General features: G+C 45.1%; 1 protein-coding gene across 1 annotated transcript; it reads left to right on the forward strand.

Moving 5' to 3' along the window:
* The first annotated feature begins 4,187 nt into the window (after window positions 1-4,187).
* Window positions 4,188-21,238, forward strand: DHX16 (DEAH-box helicase 16). Its single transcript, XM_053378548.1, is given in 20 exon segments — window positions 4,188-4,391; window positions 6,355-6,623; window positions 6,710-6,875; window positions 8,101-8,157; window positions 8,659-8,913; window positions 10,184-10,408; window positions 11,306-11,500; window positions 11,684-11,794; window positions 12,314-12,429; window positions 13,550-13,760; window positions 14,313-14,415; window positions 14,508-14,656; window positions 15,127-15,267; window positions 16,172-16,334; window positions 16,580-16,698; window positions 17,650-17,717; window positions 18,542-18,704; window positions 19,629-19,790; window positions 20,319-20,492; window positions 20,999-21,238. Coding segments are annotated over 20 exon segments (3,180 nt in total). The 3' UTR covers window positions 21,128-21,238.
* The last annotated feature ends 1,341 nt before the right edge of the window (window positions 21,239-22,579 follow it).

A 22,579-nucleotide genomic window follows, 5' to 3' on the forward strand; every position in this document is an offset into this window, starting at 1 on the left:
ATGAGAACTATAGTTTATGGTCTTTTCGGGTGGAGGCGCTTTTGACCTCTAGAGAAGTATGGACCTATGTAACTGATGACCCTCCTGACCCTGTGACTAATGCTTGGTCGAAAGGAGATGCAAAAGCCAGGGCGATAATTAATTTGGCAGTCAGCGACCAGCAAGTAGTCTATATAAGAAATAAGAAAACTGCCAAAGAAATGTGGGACAGTCTTGCAGCAGTGCATGTTAGAAAAGAGTCAGCATCTGCATTGACGTTTTTCAAGCAGTTGTACCAGACGAAGTTGCAGCCTGGTGGTGATTTGGCAGCACACTTGAGACGTCTGGAGGCAATACGCGGCGAATTAATTCGAAGGGACATGGAGATATCTGATATTCAGTATGTTTTTATCATTCTTTGTTCCCTTAACGAGGACTTCGATGGTATAGCTAGCCAGATATCTGCCGTTCCACCAGCACAATTAACTGTGGAAGGGGTGACGGCAAGATTAATGGGCGAGTTGGACAGAAGGGAGGCTTGTGCCATAAGCACTCCTATTTCCAGAAGTAATGAGGAACGCCATATGCAAACTTGTGGTGATACGACTGCATTTAAAGCTGCCAAGCGTTGTTGGTTCTGCAATAAGCAAGGACATTTTGCAAAGGACTGCAGATCCAAAAGAAAGCAAAGTACTCCCAAGCCTGTTTCTGTTCGTCAGTCACGGTCGTCAGCCCAGCAGCCGACATCGTATAGTAGAGACAGAAACGAGCCACGAGTTTTCCATGCTAGGACAACAGATCGTAAAAGACTTAAACATGCCAAGTGGAAGTCTTTTGTTGTGGACTCAGGAGCATCTCAGCATATTTGCAACGATCGAAGCTTATTTATTTCTTTCGAAGAGGAAATTGGTAATGTACATTTAGCCAATTCACAAGTCTTGCAGTCGCTTGGCAGGGGTACTGTTAAACTTGACTCTTTAAACATTACGATAGCGAACTGCATTTACTGCCCGTCAGTGGACAATTTATTATCAGTAAGGTGTTTTGCTCGTCAAGGCATAACTGTGCGTTTCTTAAAGTCAATGTGTGAGTTTTTCGATGGGAACAAACGTCTATTATATGCCCGGGAATCTGATGGTTTATATAGACTGTATTTTCGCACCTACTCCCAAACGCCTATAAATTGCAGAGCAGCACAGTCAAGCCAGGGGTTGAGGAATGTAAGGCCTCATTCCGGGTGTGTCCATGAGGCACACAGAATTCTGGGACACCTGAATTTTGCTGATGTAATTAAGACAAGGAATATTGTTAATGGCCTCAACTTAAAACCATGTAAATTCTTTATGCAATGTCTATCCTGTTGCAAGAATAAGATTAAGGTTGCACGCAAGGGTAGGTGCTCAGATAGGAAAGTAACTGAGCCATTTGAGCGTGTACATTGTGATTTAGTTGGGCCACTCCCACCATCATTAGGAGGTTCTAAGTACTGGCTTACTCTGATAGACCAGTATAGTAGATATTGTTGGACTTATGCAATAGCTGAGAAGTCCCAAGCATTTGAGAAGTACGAAGTTTTTTGCAACTGGGTAAAAACGCACTTTAACAAACCAATTAAGAACCTGTTTTCTGACCGGGGTGGGGAATTTGTTTGAGGATTTTGAGAAATTCCTGGAAGCGCAGGGGACTACTCATGAGTTATCTTGCCCCCGAAGTCCCTGGCAAAATGGGCTTGTTGAAGTTGTGCAGCGTGACCTACAGGCAGGGGTTAAAACGTATCTGCACGATGCTAATCTGCCCAAAGACTTTTGGGCTGAAGCGCTTAATGCGTTTTGTTATGTTAGAAATCGCAGTTATCATTCTGGTTTAGATGTCACCCCCTATGAGAAGCTGTTTAAAAAACGCCCTAATCTGAAATACCTACGCATTTGGGGTTCAGATGTAATTATGCATTATCCCGCTAAGCAGAAATTGGGTGAACGTAGTGTCCAGGGAAAATTAATGGGCTACCAGCAGGGGGCGTACAGAATTTACATACCAGCAACTGGCAAATTTCATATTACCAGAAGCATGATACAAACTGTAAATTGGAATGGAGTTGCTGTCTTCCAAGATACTGATGGTATAGATAATACTGAGGAAGAAGAGGAAGAAGCAGCAGCAGCAGGAAATGGTGCTTCTGAATTAATGGAAAAAGACAAAAAGCCTGTTGAATCTGATTTGTTTGATGATTTAAAGTTAAAGGGACCCGAGGGGAGGTTAGATTCTCTTGATTTTTCTGACCGTGAGCTTAGCCTACAGGCATCTCTTCAATCTGACAATGATTTACAACCTGAAACTAGTGGTTCACTTAGTCCCATTAAGTCTGAGGAGTCTGACTCTCCTTCTGGACTAAGACGTTCAGATAGAAAGAGGCAGAAGCCACAACATTTTGCAGATGAACATTTTAATACTGTGTATGCCAATAAGGCAGTTTTTGAGCCAAAAAGCTACAATGATGTTCAGAAATTACCTTAAACACACCAAACATTATAGGTTGCAGTTTACAACATGTATTGACAAAGGTTTTGAAATTTTCTGCGATGCATCTCATGCAGTGGAACAAAATAATTGCAGGGGTGTGTCTGGTATGGTGTTTTGTTATAACGGTTGTCCATTTGAATGGAAGTCCCAGACACAAACCATTATTTGTCTCTCCACAACAGAGAGTGAATTATGTGCATGCGTTCAGGCCACTCGTGATGTAGAATGGTATCTGCAAGTATTTGCAGACCTACAGATGCAAGTAACACTACCAATAAAAGTTTACCTTGATTCCCAGAGCGGACTTGCTATCCTGTGTTCAGAGACCAATACGCAGCGCACTAGAGTCTTAAGGTTACGCTTACAGTTTGTAAAGAAACTAATTGCTGACGAAATGATTGTATTTGAATATGTTCCAGGTGACAATCAAATTGCGGACATTTTTACTAAAGCACTTCCAAAGGTTACACATGAAAGACATGTACAAAATATGCTTTATGTTTTTGTTCCACAATGATGAACCGCAGGGGAAATGTTGAATGGTTTATTTAAATGTAAAGGTTCATCATTGTTGCACCCGATGTGTATGTCTTTAAGGGGCCAGAGCAAGGGCCAGAGTAAGATAACGAGACCCAGCTTTACAGCTGTGAAGCACAGCAGGTGCTGCTGAGTTGTATTTGATTAAGGTGTGTCAGCATTTGGGTGTAGTATATAAGGAGCAGCACCTAGCTCTCCCATTACCCTGGGGGTTGGGTTGGTGGTTGGGTCTGGTTTGGTTGTTAATGTATTTAGTGTAAAAGGAGTTTTTGTTTTTCTTATTAAAACCTAGTTTAAGTTATTTTTGAGTCCTTTATTTTTTAATGCATGGTCTCCCCAGCAAGCTCTCTGCGCTACTAAACTGCAAATAGCCAACACACCACCACAGCTTGTGGTAGTCCCTGAAACATATAACAATAATCAACTGAAATTAACCTTATGTAAGAATAGCCTGCTGGGATCAGGCCAGTGGCTCATGTAGTCCAGCATCCTGTTCTCGCAGTGGTTTAACTCGCGTGTGGGAAACCAGGGAGCAGAATATGAGCACAAGAACACACTCTCCCCTCCCATGATTTCCAGCAACTGGTATTCAGAAGTACTTCCAAATACCAGTTTCCCACACGCGAGTTAAACCACTGTGAATTTGTGTAATCCTCTTTTAAAGCCATCCAAGTTGGTGGCCTTTACTGCTTCCTGTGGGAGCAAGATCCATAGTTTGTCTATGCGCTGCATGAAAAAGTGTACAGTATAACTAAGTGTACAGTATTACTAAGCCACTTGCCCACTGAAAAACAAAACACTTCAGATTGCAAGCAAAGTATTAAGGCTGGCTTAACAAAGTCAAAGAAACGAAAGGAAGGCGACCAGTTATTCAAACTTCTGGTTTGAGCTGGATTCTTTTTCTATGCTTTACACCAAACCAATAATAATAATAATAATAATAATAATAATAATAATAATAATAATAATAAACAACAACTCTCTCTCATACCGTCTCTATGATCCTCCCGTCTGTATGATCCGCCGTCGCGGCGCAACAACAGCAACCGGAAAGCGCTTCTTCAGCCAGAGCGTCGACCGGCTGGCGAGGGCGCATGTCCGGAAGCGCTCGAAGGTGACGGGAGCCGTTGGAGAACCGGCTTTCCGCTGCCATGGCGGGCGAGCTGGAGCGCTGGGTGTCCGGGCAGCTTCACTCTCTGCTGGGGCTGAGCGAGCGCCATGTGGTCGCCTTCATGGTGGGCCTGGCTCACCGGAGCCGAACCCCGGAGGACCTGCTCGCGCGCCTGGAGGAGACGGAGACGCTGCGCGCCGCGGACCCTTCGGCGCGAGCCTTCGCGCAGCAGCTGTGGGAGCGGGTGAGGGCCCGGCGGCCGTTGGGCGCGAGGCCTGGGGCGGGGGGGGGAGGGGGGTAACGCGTCAGAAACAAGGAGACGCTGGGGTTCTCTGGGGGTGGCGCGCCTTGACTACGATACTTGGCATTTGGTGCTTGTGAGTGTCCAGGTAGAGTTGCCACCTTTCTACTGGCAAAAGGCGGGGCGGTTGGTGGACGATTTCTCTTTTTTCTTCTGGTGCTGAAGTGACTTCAAAGCCAGCCATTACAACCTATGGCAGCCCAACAGGATGGCCCCTCTCGAATTTGTCACGCATGCATACGCTCACATGACTGTAAATCCGTCCGTGCTTGGCTACCCAGAGCTTAAATGCATGCCCTTCCACACACATGCATTTGGAGAGGATCCCTAACTTAGCAGAAAGGGGGGCAGGAGAGAGAGACCTGAAATACAGGACATAGCATTTCATATTGAAATATGGAACAATCCTGTGTTATGCAGGACAGATGGCAACCCTATGCCCAGAGCGCTTCCAGGATGTGGGACTGGCCGCCCTTGGAACACAGCTCAGGAACTTTGCTTGGTCCGAAATGCGGCATACAGATGCAGCGTTTCTCAAACTTGGGTCCACATCTGTTGTTGGACTATAGCTCCCATCATCCCTGACCACTGGTCCTAGTTTAGGATGATGGGAGTTGTAGGCCAACAACAGCTGGGGACCGAAGTCTGAGAAAAATTTGGGTTAGTGGCTGGGGGCTCCACCTCCATCGTTCAGCTGAGGTCCAGCTCCAAGGACCTGGTGGTTCCCTCATTGCGAAAAGTGAGGATTCAGGAAACCAGGCAGAGGGCCTTCTCAGTAGTGGTGCCCGCCCTGTGGAACGCCCTTCCATAAAATGTCAAGGAGATAAACAACTATTTGACTTTTAGAAGACACCTGAAGACGGCCTTTTCAGGGAAGTTTTACTGTGTTTTTAATATTTTGTTGGGAGCTGCCCAGAGTGGCTAGAGCAACCCAGTTAGATGGGCAGTATATAAATAAAATTGTTTTAAAGAATTGTCCAGTAGCACCTTAGAGACCAGCTAAGTTTGTTCTGGGTATAAGCTTTCGTGTGCATGCACACTTCTTCAGATACCAACAATAAAATTGTTGTTGTTCAGATCTCATATGAACCCCTGTGTTGAAAAAGCTGCACTGGTTACCAGCTCGTTCCCTGGGCCCAATTCATGATGCTTCTGTTGGTGCCTACAGCCTTAAATGACTCGGGAACCGAAATACCTGAAAGACCGCCTCCTCCCTACAAAATTACTGGTGCCAAGATTGGCACTTTTGATAGTTTCTCTGCCTTCAGAAGTTGGGGTGGGGGTGGCTCTGAAGAGGCCGTTCTCTGTGGTGGTCACTAGGTTGTGGAACTCCCTCTCCACAAAGGTACATCTGGCACCTTTCTTATACAGCTTACATTGATTGCTGAGGATGCATCTCTTTAACTTTGCTTTTGACATTTGTGGTGTATATTTTTAGGACCCACCTTATTTCTGTAATTTTGTTCTTAAACTGTTTTTAATATTCATCTTGGGTTAAAGGGTGGGTAATTGTAAAAACAATCATCAGCATCAGCATCTTGTTATTTTTACAGTTGGTCAGTATTATCCCCATTTTATAGATGTGGAGGGGAATGAGGCTAAGAGTTGTGCTGAAGGCCACTTAGTGAATCTCTGACAAAGATGCAGTTGTCTTTCAGCCACTGTTCTAGCTCTCTATACTTTAAATTCATGTGGTTGTACATAAAGTGCAACTAATGTGAGGAGCAGATGAGGGATGGGGAAATTTGTGGTTAGGAAGCACATCTAAAGCATCACCCTGAGAGAAGTTACCTTTTTGAGGAATGGTAATAGGCACTCAAGGGATGTGGGTTTTGCGTGTGAGGATGGAAGTCATAGTTTCCTTGTTTTCTGTGTCTGATTTTCTGTGTTCCAAATTTCCTGGTAGGTTCCGCACCAGGCCCCACGGGAACGTCCAGCTAGGCTGGCCGAACAGGAAGCCTTGGCCTTTCAGCAGAAGAACCGTTCATACACCCTGTTGGAGGACAGTGATGATGAAGAAACTGGCGAGGCAGCTCGGGGTTCCAAGCGTCAGCGCCCTCCACGAGGCCCTGAGGGCAAGCAGCGGAAGCGGCATAAACACCTGAGGCAGCGCAAGGAGGAAGAGGAAGACGACAAGGACTCTGATGAGAAGGGCAGCCGAGATGATGGGGGAAAGTGAGTATCGGTCACTTGCAGAGAGCAAGATTGGGTGAGGAGCAAAGGAAGCGATAGTGATAATTCTTTTGTCATTCTTGGTGTAGGAAGTCAGCAGCATCCCCCACCATTAAGGAGGATTCAGAGGATGAGTGGGACCGGAGTGAGCGAGAGCGACTGCAGGACCTGGAGGAGCGGGACGCTTTTGCTGAACGTGTCAAACGCAAGGACAAGGAGAAGACACGCAACATTCTGGAGCGTTCAGACAAGAAGGTGTGGCCTCAGCCTGTGGCCCCTGCTTTTGGCAGCCCTTCCTGATTGCTCTCCCTGGTTTGTGTCCCCCTCTGTCTAACCTGAATGTCTCACACTGCCCATCTGTTTTTTATTGCTGCCAGTAATTATCCACTTGTGGTTGAAAAAATCTGGCTTAAAATCTGATCTTGGTACCTAATACCTTTAAAACACAATAGGATTGTGCATCTACTCAAGCTTTAAAAGCATCCACTGCAGAATTCAGTCTTTTACCAATCACAACTTTTCTGACCCTTACGGCAGCAAAAGAATGCCTCAAAGAGAGTTTGGGTAACATCTGGTAAAATGTCAGTTTCAGGAAAAGGAGAGGTTCCTGAATTACGATTTCAATGTTCAGGAATAGGGCATGAGTACACTGTGTACCTCCTCATCACTAAGCTCCTTTCCCTAAACAACAAGAGGGAGTTACACAAAACAGCAAGGTCATTCAGAGTTACTTAATTCTGAGCATTTGCTGATGTTGCACATCTCTGTGCAGGTTACCCTAGTGTAGAATTTTAGCTCTGTATTCATATATTCTAAAGCATGGAAGAACCTGTGTAAGATTGGCACCTAAACAATGCTGGCATATAGGGCCCCCTCCTTTTTTACTCATTTCCCTCACTTCATTCTTTGCAAGGACTTCTTTTCCATTTTCTAGTACTAAACCTGCTCCAACTTTCCTTGCAATTTTGAAATCTCTGCCTTGCCTACTCCACGGTTCTTGCCTCAAGGCCACGTGCTCTAATAATTCTTGCTAGTATTTTCTTTGCCATTTATATACTTCATGCTGTGTATATTTAATTATGTAATATATTTAATTATCAGCTTTCATGCTGATTTATTTAAACAATTTATATCCTACTTAACTACAGCTGTCTATAAATGATTTACAGAGATGCAGTACAAAAAATAAAGATTAGTTAAAATTATAAAATCAAACTTCAATTAAAGTGCATTCTGGCTTCTGCAGTTAGAGAAGGATAAGAGAAGTTATGTGTAAATTATGGAATGGGGAAAAGTCAGGGAGGGTAATGGTTTTCTTGCTGAAAATGTTCCTAACAGTTTTGTGGCCTTGTGATTCATGACCAGTCCATAGTCTTTAAAAATATTGCACCAAAAGTGTGGTGATAGGGACCCTGCTGACAATCTGCTTTGGTTGAGCTATATGTTTGTGTCTTTTGTCTTCTGATTCTGCCAAGTCTAGGCCTATGAAGAGGCTCAGAAGCGCCTGAAGATTGCAGAAGAAGATAAGAAAGTTATGGTAGGAACTTGATTTTTACCGTTGTATGGTGTAGCTTCTGGCTCATGAAATTTGGAGCTTTATTCTACAATTTGTAATTGTATTCTACAATATTTTAATACATCTTATTTTTTAACCACTAATCTTTTTATTCTTAACTATCTTTGATCAGACTAATAGAGTGATTTTACCTTTGTTCCCTGAATGCCACACAATGTGTGTACTGGAGTATAAGGGGTAACCACTTACAATATTTACTACAGCTTTTCAGAAATGTACAAAATTAATGATTTGCAACCATTTTTGCTGCTTGCATCCGTTTGCTTTCATGGGGCAGTTTGGCTGGTGGGTTTAGCAAGCTACCAGCCTAGCAGAAATACTTTCTCCTAGTGAGAGGCTGGTTTAGAAACCTATTTATTTCACAAAAGCCCAGTTCATATTAGGTATCACGAATCAAACTCTCATAGTCCTTGCTGTTTGACTTACTTGCATGGCCCCATATTTTCCCTTTCTGCCTGACAGGTTCCAGAGCTGCGTAAGAAGTCCCGCCGAGAGTATTTGGCGAAACGCGAAAAGGACAAGATAGAAGACTTGGAGGCAGAGATAGCCGATGAGGAGTACCTCTTCTCTGAGCTCAACCTAACTGCCCAAGAGCGGCAGGAGCTGGAATATAAACGTGAAGTTCGTGACTTGGCAAAACGGTACAAACAAGCTGGAGAACAGGAAAAGCTGGAGAAGAGCAATCGCTACTATATGCCTGAGGAGAGTCGCAGCAAGGTAACTATCAAGCCCATAGCAAAATTGGGAGCCTAGACCCCTATGAAGAATGGTTGGTAAAAGGCGCTCTGTGACAGAGTATATGTATAACGCCATTAACTCAGGGGTGGGGAACTTTGGGCCCTCCAGATATTGTTGAACTGCAACTCCCATCAGCCTTGATCATTGCCCATACTCATAGATATCTCATAGAGAGTTGCAAGGAACTCTGAGGATTATATAATCCAACCCCTTGCAATGCAGCTGTCCCTTATGGGGATCGCACCTGCAACCTTGGTGGTTCTCAGCACATTTGGGGGATAAAATCGGTTTGCTGAGATTTCAGACTAAGGCTCAGCAATACATACACTTGTTTGCAAACAAGATCCCTTTATTTGCTTATAGTATGTAGAACTGCATGGCCCGGTAGGCATAGAAGACACCATATTTTGCCTGGTCATATCTGCCTTCCCTTCATTTGCTGTAGTGCTGTGAACGTTGACTATAACAAATGGAGAGGAGGAGACAGAACACAGCAACATATCTCCCCTGCCCCAAGAGTATGCTGTTTGCATTAGCAGCTCGCAGCAGTTTCAGCTGGAATGTTTGGGACTCTTATGCAGGAGAGTCCTCTGATAAAATCGGTTACCATACAGAACTGCCCTGGGGGAATGTGCTTCTGTAATTGTGGCATGTCTAGGATGGTGCTGCACTTTGTTTTTCTCCTTAGAAATGAATGGCAGGCATTCCTTCATATGGGAGAAAGTAATGAGGATAAATCTCTTTGCCATTCCTGATCTCAGCCATCATTGAGAATCAAGCCTGTTTCTGGCTGCATAGCCACACCCTGAGTTCTGCTTCTTGGTCACACTGTAGCACAAGGATAGGGAACCTCCAGTCCTAAACCTAATTTTATGTGGGTGGCAAGGAGGAGGGGCACAAAGGTAAAGGAAGTAGCAGGAAAAGAGGGTAGCTCTGCTCACTTTTGGCTCCAGCCTTGCCACCTGCTAGTATCTGGTCCCTAGTGGATTACCATGGCGAGAGAAAAGTTGCTCACCCTTGTGCTGCAGAATGGTAGATTGTGAAAACTTGCTTCCATATACAAGAAGAGTGTCTGAGGGTTTGATGCTTGTTCAACATGGCTTATGTAAACTCAAATGCGGCATACTTTTGAATAAATGTGCCACAGTTTGGGCTGTGTATATACCTCCAATCCAGTGCTGCCTCACAAGGCTCTGAGATGCAAGATGCACAAAGGAAATTTCCATACTGATCTGTTTTTGCCTTGCAGAAGATACCTGATCGCTATGAGGACCCCCAGACAGAGGATCACATGGCCCCGCGAGATGAGCAGCGGCGCTGGGAGGAGGACCACATCGGGGCAGCTTCCCTCCATTTTGGGGCCCGGGATGCCAGTCAACGCCATCCTCACAAAGACTATGAATACGTGCTTGAAGAGGATGAGATGATCCAGTTTGTGAACGCCGTGCAGATGCGGGGCACAAACCAGGGCAAGGTGAGAGTAGGCTGTTGGTTAGGGAATGGGGCACAAGGCGGCTGGGGCCAAAATAGTTAAATCATGTAGTGAAGTTGTCTTGGAAGAGAAACTGCTGGGTGAAAAGAAAACAAGGCCATATTTGACGTGATTGAAAGGGAGCAAGCAAACTGTGTTACAGATAAGAAAACATTTGGGGACATCAGGAGATGGAGAATGCAACAAATTCCTCGTAGAAGCTTCAAAGAGAATTGCAGATTAAGCACTTATGCATAGCTGATGGTGGGAAATAGGGTTAGTACCATGAGATGGAGCAAAGCTTCTTCATATTGCTGAATGTGTGCAAACTAGACATGATAGGGGCATTCACATGTTTGTTCACTTGTCTTCCCCATTTCCTATTCACCCACGAATCATCACTGAGACAGATGGACAACAAATGTGGCTGCCTCCAGTATGCCTGTTGTTTTGACAGCTTTCCTGAGCATCTTTAGAAGCAGCTTGTTTGAGCCTTGCTTGTTTGAGCAGGGATTTGGTGTTAGATATGTCAGTATTTAAGCCCAAGTATGTATAGACACCTCTGGTCCATGGGGTCACGAAGAGTCGGACATGACTAAACGACTAAACAACAACAATGTATAGACACCTGCATGCTCAAGTTCTGTTTACATAGGATAAGCTACTGGAAGATAGGAAAATGCCTTGTAGTGTGGCAATCCAAATATCCATTTAGCCCAGAGTTATTTCTGGGATCTTCTGCATGTAAAGCGTGGTACTCGGCAACTGAACTACCATGCCTCCCCAGTTCTGCATGTGGAGCTGGCTTTTCCCAGTGGCAAGTGTAGAACAATAGGGATTTCACCTATGGTCTGTTGCTCTGGGGTAACTAAATCTCTATGGCCACTCTCTTTCACTTAGTCCGTGGAGGAGAATCCAGAGTTGTCCGAAGCTGAGCGCAAGAAGCTTTCCATCCAGGAGGTGCGCCGCAGCCTGCCCATCTTTCCTTACCGTGCAGACCTGTTGGCCGCCATTGCCGAACATCAGACGCTTATCATAGAAGGAGAGACTGGCTCTGGCAAGACCACTCAGATCCCACAATACTTGTTTGAAGAGGTAACTTCGCACAGAAAGGGAGGGATTGTGAAGATCAAGTAAACCTGCACTTTGGCTAGCTAAAGGAAGTACTCCCTTTGCACTTGCTGCCTCTTCCTGGTAGAAGCTTTTCAGCATCTGAACGAACAGCCCAGTACAAGTGCAGCCTGTGAGTGCTAAGGGAGATTTTCTCTCTTCCTACAGGGCTACACACAGAAAGGAATGAAGATCGGTTGCACCCAGCCCAGGCGAGTGGCAGCCATGAGTGTTGCTGCCCGTGTTTCCCAGGAAATGGGTGTCAAACTTGGAAATGAGGTATGTACTTGGAGGTGGGGGGCTGCAGAAGAAAAATGTATGTCCTATTCCCAGTTGTTTCAGCCAGTCATTTCTGAATTGATTTTTACAGTGTCTGGTAGTCCTAACAGCAGCCTACTTGGTCTCAGATAAATATGCTTTGCTGGTGTGACAATGTTCATGTGTTAATAGATGGGAAGGTCCCATCCTTCCCTTTTGGAATATATTTGGGTAACTGAGAAGATCAGTGTTAAATCAGCTTGGAGTAAACTAGGGTCTCCTTTCTATGCATCCATTGTTTGTCCATGTCTGTCCTTGATCTGGTGGTAGTACGACAAGCATGGCTGACACTGCTGTCACCCAGAGGTCAGGTACAGTGTTTCCTTCTTTCTTTCTGATGGGAATTTGTATACAGCTTACAAATGTATGTGTCCCACTTTTAGTCTATTGAGCTAAATTGACTTCCTAGCCAAATACTGTTCTGTGGGTAATAAGGATGGCTTCATGAAAACCTGTATCTAAAATTCAGCCTTTTCACAGGTGGGCTATAGCATTCGTTTTGAGGACTGCACCTCAGAGCGGACTGTGCTGAAGTACATGACAGATGGGATGCTGCTGAGAGAATTCCTCACTGAGCCTGACCTGAGCAGCTACAGGTGAGCAACAGCCTACCCCCTAGAAGTCTGTAGAGAGCTCAGTTGGGAGGTGGTGAACAGCTCAATTGTTTCTGAGGGATGGTTGAGCTAGATTGGGTAGAACGCTCAGGAGGAAATCTTGATTTGGGGTTATATAGAGTTATAAGATGGACTAAATACTAGTATGTGTTGTACAGAACATGGAATGCAGCTTCAATACCAGAGCCCCAACTTTGCTTGTATACATACAATAAAAATGTAAGCATGTCATCACTCTGCAATTCACTTGGCCACACACAGGTGGTGCTCAAAACTACAGCATGTTGAGCGGCATCCAAGGAGAGCCAGAGAGGGTCAGTCAGAACAGGCTGCTGCAGCTCCCCTTCCGGCAGCCACTCTTCTCCGCTAGCTTCTCTGCCTGCTATCCCTGGAGCTCCTGCCTGCAGGATCTAGATACCTTACTCCTCCACAGCCTTCTTGGAGGAATGCTGCTTCTGCCACCAATTAGGATGAAGAGTTGGCCTGCAGGAGGAACAGCAAAGAAAGGAAAGGCATTCAGAAGTGGCAGTTAGCTGGCTGATTAGGCACAGATGATCATAGAATCATAGAGTTGGAAGAGACCACAAGGGCCATCAAGTCCAACCCCCTGGACAGATAAATTAGGCACAGATAAGTTGGCAATGGTGGCAGCAGCAGATTCCAAGGCTGCCTGCTGCTTGTAGTATCCTTCCTGTTGCTCACCTGCCTGGCCAACTCTTTATCCTGGTTGGCTGCAGGAGCATGAGATGGAAAGGGGAAGGTCTAAGAGGTTAGTGTAAGGGGGTGGGATAGGCAGAGTTGGTGAGGAATGGGAGGGGGGTCGGCAGGGTTAGCAATCAATGGGAGCAGGTGCACAGCCCCGGTTATATAAATAAAAACCCAAGAGCAGTTTCCTAGTCCTCAAGATTGTGGAGAGAAACATAGAAGCAGTTTCTACTAAAGGAGTAATTGAGATGGTCTTGTCAGAGCCTTTTCAATGGGAAGCCATTGCTTGGTACAGCTGCCATCCCATGCTGCTCATGTTCTTTTGTAATAAATGGTCCATAGCTTTTAAATGACAACTGGTAGTTCAGCAGCACGGCCTCCCTAATTTCTTCCCTAGTGTCGTCATCATAGATGAGGCTCACGAGCGCACGCTGCACACAGACATCCTGTTTGGGCTGATCAAGGACATTGCTCGCTTCCGGCCTGAGCTGAAGGTGCTGATTGCCAGCGCCACCCTGGACACGGAGCGCTTTTCCACCTTCTTTGACGATGCTCCCATCTTCCGCATTCCTGGGCGCCGCTTCCCTGTTGACATCTTCTACACCAAGGTCAGCAAGCAGAAAGGACTGCTGTGGGTTGTGTGTGTGAACATCGCTAAGGAAACACAGCTGCACTGATGAGCAGAACCAGTGCTCATGACAATAGTATACCAAAGGAGCTAAACACAGTGCTATTACTTTTTTAAAAAGCAAGATTCCCAGAACTGAATCTGGGCCAGATTCAACCAATGGATCCTGCTAGCAGAAGTCCACAGAAGGATTTTCACTGGTGCAATAGGGCTTTTGCCCCCTATCCCTTGCATTGGCGCTGAGTGGGGTCAGGAGAGCCCCCGGAAAAGCAGGGGGAGGGGAGATAGTGAGGACTTTGGTTAAAAGACAAGCTGTGAGTGACATTGCGTTTAATGGAGAGAGAGGAATATCAGCAAGTCTTGGTGTTAGAATCAGCGGAAGACAGGTGCTGGAAGCAGCAGTGAAATTAGGTTCCCCAAAAGTGAGATCAAGTGGTACAAGTTGTAACAGAAGCCACTGAGAGGCAGAGATGGGCTTTGCTTATATGGGTCAGTAGGAGATAGTGATTTCTCTCTACCTTCCACCCTCTAGGCTCCAGAAGCTGATTACCTGGAAGCCTGTGTGGTATCAGTACTGCAGATCCATGTTACACAGCCTCGAGGGGACATCCTTGTATTCCTCACTGGCCAGGCATGTCTGTGTTTGTTTCAGTGCCCACTTTGCCCTTGGAGGGGGAGGGGGGAGACATGCAACAGCATCCAACTCCCACTATTTGTTGACAGGAAGAAATTGAAGCATGCTGTGAGATGTTGCAAGATCGCTGCCGTCGCCTGGGTTCCAAGATTGCAGAACTTCTGGTCCTCCCCATCTATGCTAACCTGCCCTCTGACATGCAGGCCAAGATCTTTGAGCCAACCCCACCAGGGGCCAGGAAGGTAGGAGCATGGAGCAGAGAAAGAAAGGGGAGTGAAACTTTGGCTGTTTGCAGTGGAGCTTTATGTCTCTTCACCCACTCAGGAGGAAGGGAGCACTGGCAGGTTTAGGCTATAGAGCTAGTGGTGATTTTAGGAACTGGTTTTGTGTTTCAGGGGATGTAGTTTCAAGCTGTTTAGTGTCCTGGGGTTGTGGCTTTGAAAGGGATTGTGCAAGGACCAGTTTGAGTTCACAGTCTGGAGTCAGACTGTTGGCTCAACTAGCCTGCCATTGTTTACTCTGACTGACACAGGTCCTTCCCGGCCCTTATGCCTGAAATCCTTTTTAAATGAAGAAGCCAGGTCTAAACCTTCTTCATCAAAGCATTGGCTCTTACCGCTGAGTTATGTCCCTTCCTCTCATAGTGTCCTTTAGGCTATGACAAAAGCAGGTGACCTGACCAGTTAACTTATGTATCTCTTCCATTCTCCAGGTTGTCGTAGCCACCAACATTGCGGAGACATCTCTGACCATAGACGGCATCATATATGTGATTGACCCTGGTTTTTGCAAGCAGAAGAGCTACAACGCTCGCACAGGCATGGAGTCGCTCATTGTCACTCCGTGCTCTCGGGTACCGGGCTTCTCTACTTCAATTCATCACACTCCTAAGCTTAGTCTTTGGGTTAACCTTCAATTTTCATTCAGTACATTTCCTCTTTCTGGGAGAACAGTCTAGCTACCAAATAAAATGCCACTGAGAGGGTGTAAACTGTACTAACGGGTTACGCAGCATAAATTAGAGATGTACAAAAAGTGACTCTGTTAAGCCCCAAGTTTGAATCTGTTTTTTTCTGTTTGAATCTGTTTTTTTCAAAATCCCCATATGGTAGCATCTACATAGCCACAAATGGCTTATGTGCTGGTTACCAGTACATTACAGGGAGTCGGGGACCAGTGGCTAGGAAGTGGGTCTTGCGTACAGTGTAACTTTTAAGGGACAGAGAAGTGAAAGTTGATAAGGTGATAGCTAGATATCAAAGCAAAAATGGATTATTGTTGGTCATTCTCATCATAAAGATGTTGAGACCACTTTTGTAAAAGTAAATCAGAACATCTTGTGCAATGGTTTGCTAGGAGAATTTAGATTCCCAACTGTAAACACAAGTTTCCACTTCCCATGAAATTATTGAAACTTACATACATTTGTGGGGGTTTTATGGTGTGTCTGCATCTGGTTTCTGAGGCTGCCTTGAGCACTGCATACATTTCATGTGTGCCTTTTCCACAGTCATAAGAACTATAGATGTGCCCATATACTCAGTGAAGCCAGACCTTCTGTATGTGCTGTGCTAGACAGCAACATGGAATTCTAGGCCACCTTAATCAGGAACATGTTCATTTCACTGAGGTGCTGTTAGTCCTCATAATAACCCTGATAAGTTGTCCTTGGGATCTGGTGGGATCGGTTGCCAGTTGTCACCCCCCACATCCTCACAGATACAATGCTTCATCATCTCCTTCCTTCTTTCCCTCAGGCTTCTGCCAACCAGCGAGCAGGACGGGCTGGCCGTGTTGCTGCAGGGAAGTGCTTCCGTCTCTACACAGCCTGGGCCTACAAGAATGAGATGGAGGAGACCACAGTGCCAGAAATTCAAAGGACCAACCTGGGCAATGTGGTGCTGCTGCTCAAAAGCTTGGGTGCGTGGCTGGTCAATCTAGGATGAGAATGATGTACAGGAGTTGCTCAACTTTCCCTAAAACACCTCCTTATTAAGGCTTCTCTGGATGAGAACAAGAGTTTGAGTGTTTTTAAGCCCATCGTTTCCTAGGGTCCTATTTTCCTTTTTAGAAAGATGGGAGGGGGTGCATTTCCTGGTGGCAGAAATACTTTGAAGTTTTGCAGGGTGCTTCTAAGTCTAGCTTTCCTCCATTTCTCCCTTTAGGCATCAACGACCTGATCCACTTTGACTTCATGGACCCACCGCCCCATGAAACTCTAGTATTGGCACTGGAGCAACTCTATGCCCTGGGAGCCCTCAACCATCTTGGCGAGCTCACCAAGGTAATCATTTCATAGGCTCAAGGACATGCTCTGCTATCTGGGCTGAAAGTGAGCTGGATTTTCTAGCTGGCCTCATTGGAAAAAGAGCTGGAAGTAGGAAAGGAGGCCGGAGCTTCAAGCACACTGACATCTTCTGCTTGCTCCCCAGTTCAGGGCTTCGTGGGTACAGATGGTTTTCACAGCATTGTTATGGATGATGTAAAATACTTGCCATTTTTCACCTAAAAGATGGTGGGGTGTTGCCCTGTAGTAGAGCTCTGTTGAGCAACTACAATGCTAGATTTAGGAGCCTATGCTCAGGTTGCTGCTGAGACAGAAAGCTAGCTGGTGGCCTTGGGCCTTTCACTATTTCTCAGCCTAACCTAGGCTCACGCTATTATTGTGATGAAAGAGGAGGGGAACATGAATGCTCATCTAAGCTCATTAGAAGGATATAAAAAATGTAAGAGATAATAAATGTCTTCCATGGGTTGAACATGGACCCTTCTACTATGATCTTGACGAAACTTAAAAACTAGGCAGTGTTAGGAAAAGTGGTGAAACTGTTCCCAAGAAAAGGTTTCAAATGGTTCGGGTTAAATTGCACTTTTTATTTATTTGCGTAATTGCCCAGTGCATCCCAGTGACTCCAGGTAGGCACCAATATGAAAACATGAAACCCCCAATTAAGACAGTTAACCTGAAAGGGTGTGTTTCTGGGGCAGGATTTGGGATTTCCTCTGCAGGAGGAGTTTGCCCCCTTCCTTCCTTCCTTCCTTCCTTCCTTCCTTCCTTCCTTCCTTCCTTCCTGTCAGCATATGTGATCAGTTGCATCCATGCACAAACTAAGTGTCAAGATACAACTGCGCCCCCCCCTCTGCTCTTAAAAGGAAGACTAATGCATTGTGGAGTTGAAGTCAACATTTGTGCATTTGTACAGCAAAGTTTGTCCTTCTTGTGTTCTGTATTTAGCTGGGCCGGAAGATGGCAGAGCTGCCTGTGGATCCCATGCTGTCCAAGATGATCCTGGCTTCAGAACAGTGAGTCCTTCTCTGCCTTCCTCTGTCTCTTTCCAGCCAATTAATTGCGTGCTTAGCATTCCGTTCTAGTAACCACAAGTGAAGCTTGTGATCCCTATTATCTCTCTTAGTTCCTAGTTCCTCTTAGTTCTACCCACTTATTGCTATTTCCCCAGCAAATTCCAAAGCTCTCAAAAACCTGAACGAGCTCTATTAGAATTAACTGTTTCTAGAGAGGGACACATGTTAGGCTGTTAAGCAAAGATAACCATCTTATGGAATCGTAAAAACGAAGACATTTATAGATCTGCTTTTGTGTGTGCACCTTGCTGTCATCATTGGCAATCTATTCCTTTGTTCTTTGTTGTGACTTGTGATCGAGAGTTGATTTCTTTTTTCACAGAGAATATAAGTGACCTACTAAGTAATAAACCATTCTACTCAGGGTAGTAAAACATTTGTTTTGTTTTGCTTTTAAATGGCAGGTGGCTAAAAGTAGATTTTATCTTGGTTGCATTTTAAATATTGTAGATTTAAAAATTTTTATTATCTAGTTAAAATTAATCCAAGCACGTGGAACAAACACTTGGATAATATTAAATTCACTTGTAAATTAATCTATTAGGTGAGTAGTTAGGTTTGTTTAGGAAACCTTGGAAGTACCTGATTTAAAATTGTGATCAGTCCAGCTGCCCTTCAATTTTTCGGATTGTATTGCTTCCTGCTTCTGGTTGTCTTATTCCCTGGCTTTCTATCGTAAGGCTGTTGCTCTGGATTGAGACTGGCTTTTGTTTCTGCCTTGCCAAGATCTAATGCTGTCCTGTTCCTCTGCTGGCATTCTCCAGGTATAAGTGCTCAGAGCAAATCCTTACCATCGCTGCCATGCTTTCAGTCAACAATGCCATTTTTTACCGGCCCAAGGACAAAGTGGTCCATGCTGATAATGCCCGCATGAACTTCTTCCTGCCTGGTGGGGACCACCTGGTTCTTCTCAATGTTTATAATCAGGTAAGAACTTCTAGTAGCATAGGAAGCTGCCTTATACTGTCAAACTATTGGCCATCTAGCTAAGCACCATTTAGAGTCACTGACAGTGACATTCCAGGGTTTCAGAGAGGGACATTCCCATCCTTACCAGGAAATACCTGGATTGAACCTTAGACCTTCTTCATGGAAAGGTGGCGTTCTACCACCTGGTGTTCAATTTGATTTGAATTAATTTTATAATGAAATGATTTTAGAATGTTGTATTATTTTATTGTTGTTAGCCACCCTGAGCCTGACTTCAGCTGGGGAGGGTGGGATATAAATAAAATTTATCATTATTATTATTATTATTATTATTATTATTATTATTACCCAGAGCTATGAACCTTTGCTTATGCTGTGCATATGGAGTCAGGAAGGAGAGGGGCCTTTTGTTAATCCGTTTCAATTGAGTATCAAGCTAGCTCAGGAAAAGAGCTGGCACAGTGGATGTGGATGACTTTCATGTGCTTGATTTGAGCAGATTGCTGTTTATAGTGGTGGTCTGCACCATGTTGCTAAGGAGTGTGATTACGTCTCCACTGCTAAAGCTTCTTAGAGCAGATTAAACAGATATTTGGTTGGTGAATTTCAACCCTTCGGGTAGGAGGACTGATTAGATGGCCCCTTGAGATCCATAAGAGACTCGCATCCAAGTGCATCTAGTTGCAAGAGATTAAGTGTATGGCCTTTCTGATTAAGAGTGTATTTAGGCAGGAATCCAGTTTTAGGGGTTGAGAGTCTAGTCACCTTTGACTAGGAAAGGCTCATTGGCTGTTACGGTGAGAAATTAGGTACAGTATTCCATTGAGAGGCACCAGCTCTGTGGTTGTAGTCGGGTCAGTGGGTGGATGGGAGCCCAAAAAGTGGGACTTGGCTTATATCTCTCCTTTCCTCCTTTCTCAGTGGGTGGAGTGTGGTTACTCCATGCAGTGGTGCTATGAGAACTTCATCCAGTTCCGCTCTATGAGACGAGCCCGGGACGTGCGAGAACAGCTGGAAGGATTGATGGAGCGCATTGAAGTGGACATCACTTCCAGCGAGGGAGACTACATCCCAGTCCGCAAGGTACAGGCTCTCCCCGGCTTCCATTGCTGCCTCCAGGACTGCTTGTAAATGTGGTGGTTGCCACAGACATGCCAGTGTTCTGCAGATCTAGAGATGGAGGGGAGTGGGAACCCAGCATAGATTTGGGAGGCAATGGAGAAGCTCTATCGTACTTGGGGAAGTAGTTCCAAGCATGCTGTAATTTAGTTGGATGCAACCCGGTGTGGAGAATAGCCCTGTTTCAACTTGACTTTGTTAAATTTCTGTGCATGAAATTGTGTTGCTAAATGTGTATTACGTAATGCAGAATGAAAGTGCACTGGAAACACAACCTACAACACTTTGTAGTAATTTATCAGATCAAAGACTCTACCAGTCCTAAATATATCACGCAACACTGAGCATTTTTGATCACTTGAAATGCCAGGGAGTGGAATAAGTAGATGGCTGTGCCAGGCAGAGCAAGCCAGTTCTCCCCCCCCCCCCATTACGTTTACAGATCTTTCTCATTCTTGACTCCTTTTGACTCTTCCTCTTGTTCTTCCGCAGGCCATCACTGCTGGCTTCTTTTATCACACGGCCCGCCTGACCCGCAGTGGCTACAAGAGTGTCAAGCACCAGCAAACAGTGTTTGTCCACCCCAACAGTTCCCTGTTTGAAGAACAACCACGCTGGCTCATCTATCATGAGTTGGTCTTCACCACTAAAGAATTCATGAGACAGGTAAAAAGACCATAATTCATGCTGGGACTTCTGGGGAGAACTTCTGAGATTGTAACTCGAGCTAAGCCCTAAAGGAGACAGATGACCGGTAATTTTAGAAGAAATCAGTATAACGTGGGTAGCATTTGCAAATCCAGCCTTGGTAACTGATATAGGAAGAGCTTGATGGGGGTCTTGTGATGGGGGTAGTCTGTCTTTCCACTGTACTACCCTGCCAGTGAACATATATTTTGAATGGAAAAGGTCCCAGGTTCAGTCCGTGACATGTCTAATTAAAAGGACCACAGGTAGTAGTGATCTCTGCAGGAGAGCAGCTGCTAGTCAGAGTAAATAATTGTAAGTTAGACCAAAGGGCTTCATGGGTTTAGAAACATACTTGTATTTTATTGTGCTCACTCTTTAGCAGGGTCTATGGAACGCTTTGGTTTTCCCCAAAGAAGAAAATGACCAGTGTGCCAGTTGACAGAGAGTGGGGCCAACAATGAAATATTCTCTGTACCTTGCAGGTCATAGAGATTGACAGTACGTGGCTGTTGGAGGTGGCCCCGCATTACTACAAAGCCAAAGAATTGGAGGATGCGTCCAACAAGAAGCTACCCAAGAAAGTGGGGAAGACCCGGGAGGAGCTGGGATAGGCTTCTTCTCAGTTATCTGCTTCTCCCCACCAACCCTGGGACACTTATTTGTACAGCTGTATAGTTTTGATGTCATTTCAAGGCATTGAATAAACCTTTTTTCTACAAACACTCATGAGTAATTGCTTCCCTTCTCTTTCTTGGTAAGAGGAGGAAAGTCTCTTTGGAACTCATACAGCTGTCTTGGGCTGCAGTGTAGCTATGGCTATTTAAGCTACTATAGTTTGTCACTTGTGTTGGCTATATTCATGCTATGCAAGCATTTGCACATTTTGCAGGGGAGTCCATTAATTCATCTAGCTCTAATACAGAATGCTATATAGCATTCACAGCAGTTCCCAGCCAATGCAGGCAGCTAACCTACACTCTGGGGCAGTTCATACATTATCTTGTGGTTGAACAGTTTGGTTAAGGATTTCCAGTATATAAAGCTGGCAGTTTGTGCTGCTAAAGTTAAAATTCTCTCAAGAATAAATGAATGCTGGAAATAATTCAGTGATAAGTAAATATGTTCTTATTCTCTAACTTACTCTGCTTCCCCCTGACAAGTTAAGCTCTGTAGGACACTGACATTCTGCTTCCAAACCTTGGAAAGCTTGACACACCTCTCATTTTAAGGTTCAGGATGCCTTGGTGACATTTTTAAGCATCTTTGCAATCATTAAGATTAACATTTTCTCTTTAGCGAAAAGAAAGCTGACATTCTTAAGACTATTTCACAGTACCACTTTCTGTGCTCACACAATTATGACATTTGACACCATACCTCAACAAAGCTTCCAAAGATGGTACTAGCCGATGGGGAATTTACTAATGTAAAATCTGCTGTGCCTGTACTCAGTACAAAATCTACAATGTTGCTACAGGAAGCTGGAATGCCTGCCTTGTTTTTAGTTACATAGTAGAAAAAATCCTATGTATGATACAGAAATGTGTTGTAGAGAAATCTGAAACAGGCTTTTATTTATAGCAGTGGTTTTCATCCAGTGTGCGGTGGCACCCTGGGGTGCCTTGAATGATGGACAGGCAACACTGGCCTGCCTCTGTCCCTCTTTCTTTCCCTTTGATGCCCGCTTGCATCTCTACCTCCCAAAGGTTGTCAAAGCTGTTTGTTGCAGCAGCCCTGGCTACAATCTCCCCAGACGAATGGTGCCTCTGGGGCTGGCCAGGAGGTGCTTCCCAGGCCCCTGTGGGGCAGTGTGAGGAGGCACCTCTCTTTTGGAGTGGGGACAGCTTAGAGACCAGGGACGGCAGCAGCGGCTGCCTGGAGGACTCCCAAGAAGAGGGGAGAGTTTGAAAAAGGGTGAGAGGCAGCCAGCTCTGCAGGTAAGAGGTGACATAAGTCTCTCAGGGGTGCTGCAGAAAGAATGTAGTTGGTCAAGGGAGCCATGGACTCAAACAAGATTGAAAACCTCTGATTTATATTGCCAATTACTACTCTATTTCTCTTAA

The sequence above is a fragment of the Podarcis raffonei genome, chromosome 2 (genome assembly GCF_027172205.1).
Source record: "Podarcis raffonei isolate rPodRaf1 chromosome 2, rPodRaf1.pri, whole genome shotgun sequence".
Taxonomy (NCBI): domain Eukaryota; kingdom Metazoa; phylum Chordata; class Lepidosauria; order Squamata; family Lacertidae; genus Podarcis; species Podarcis raffonei.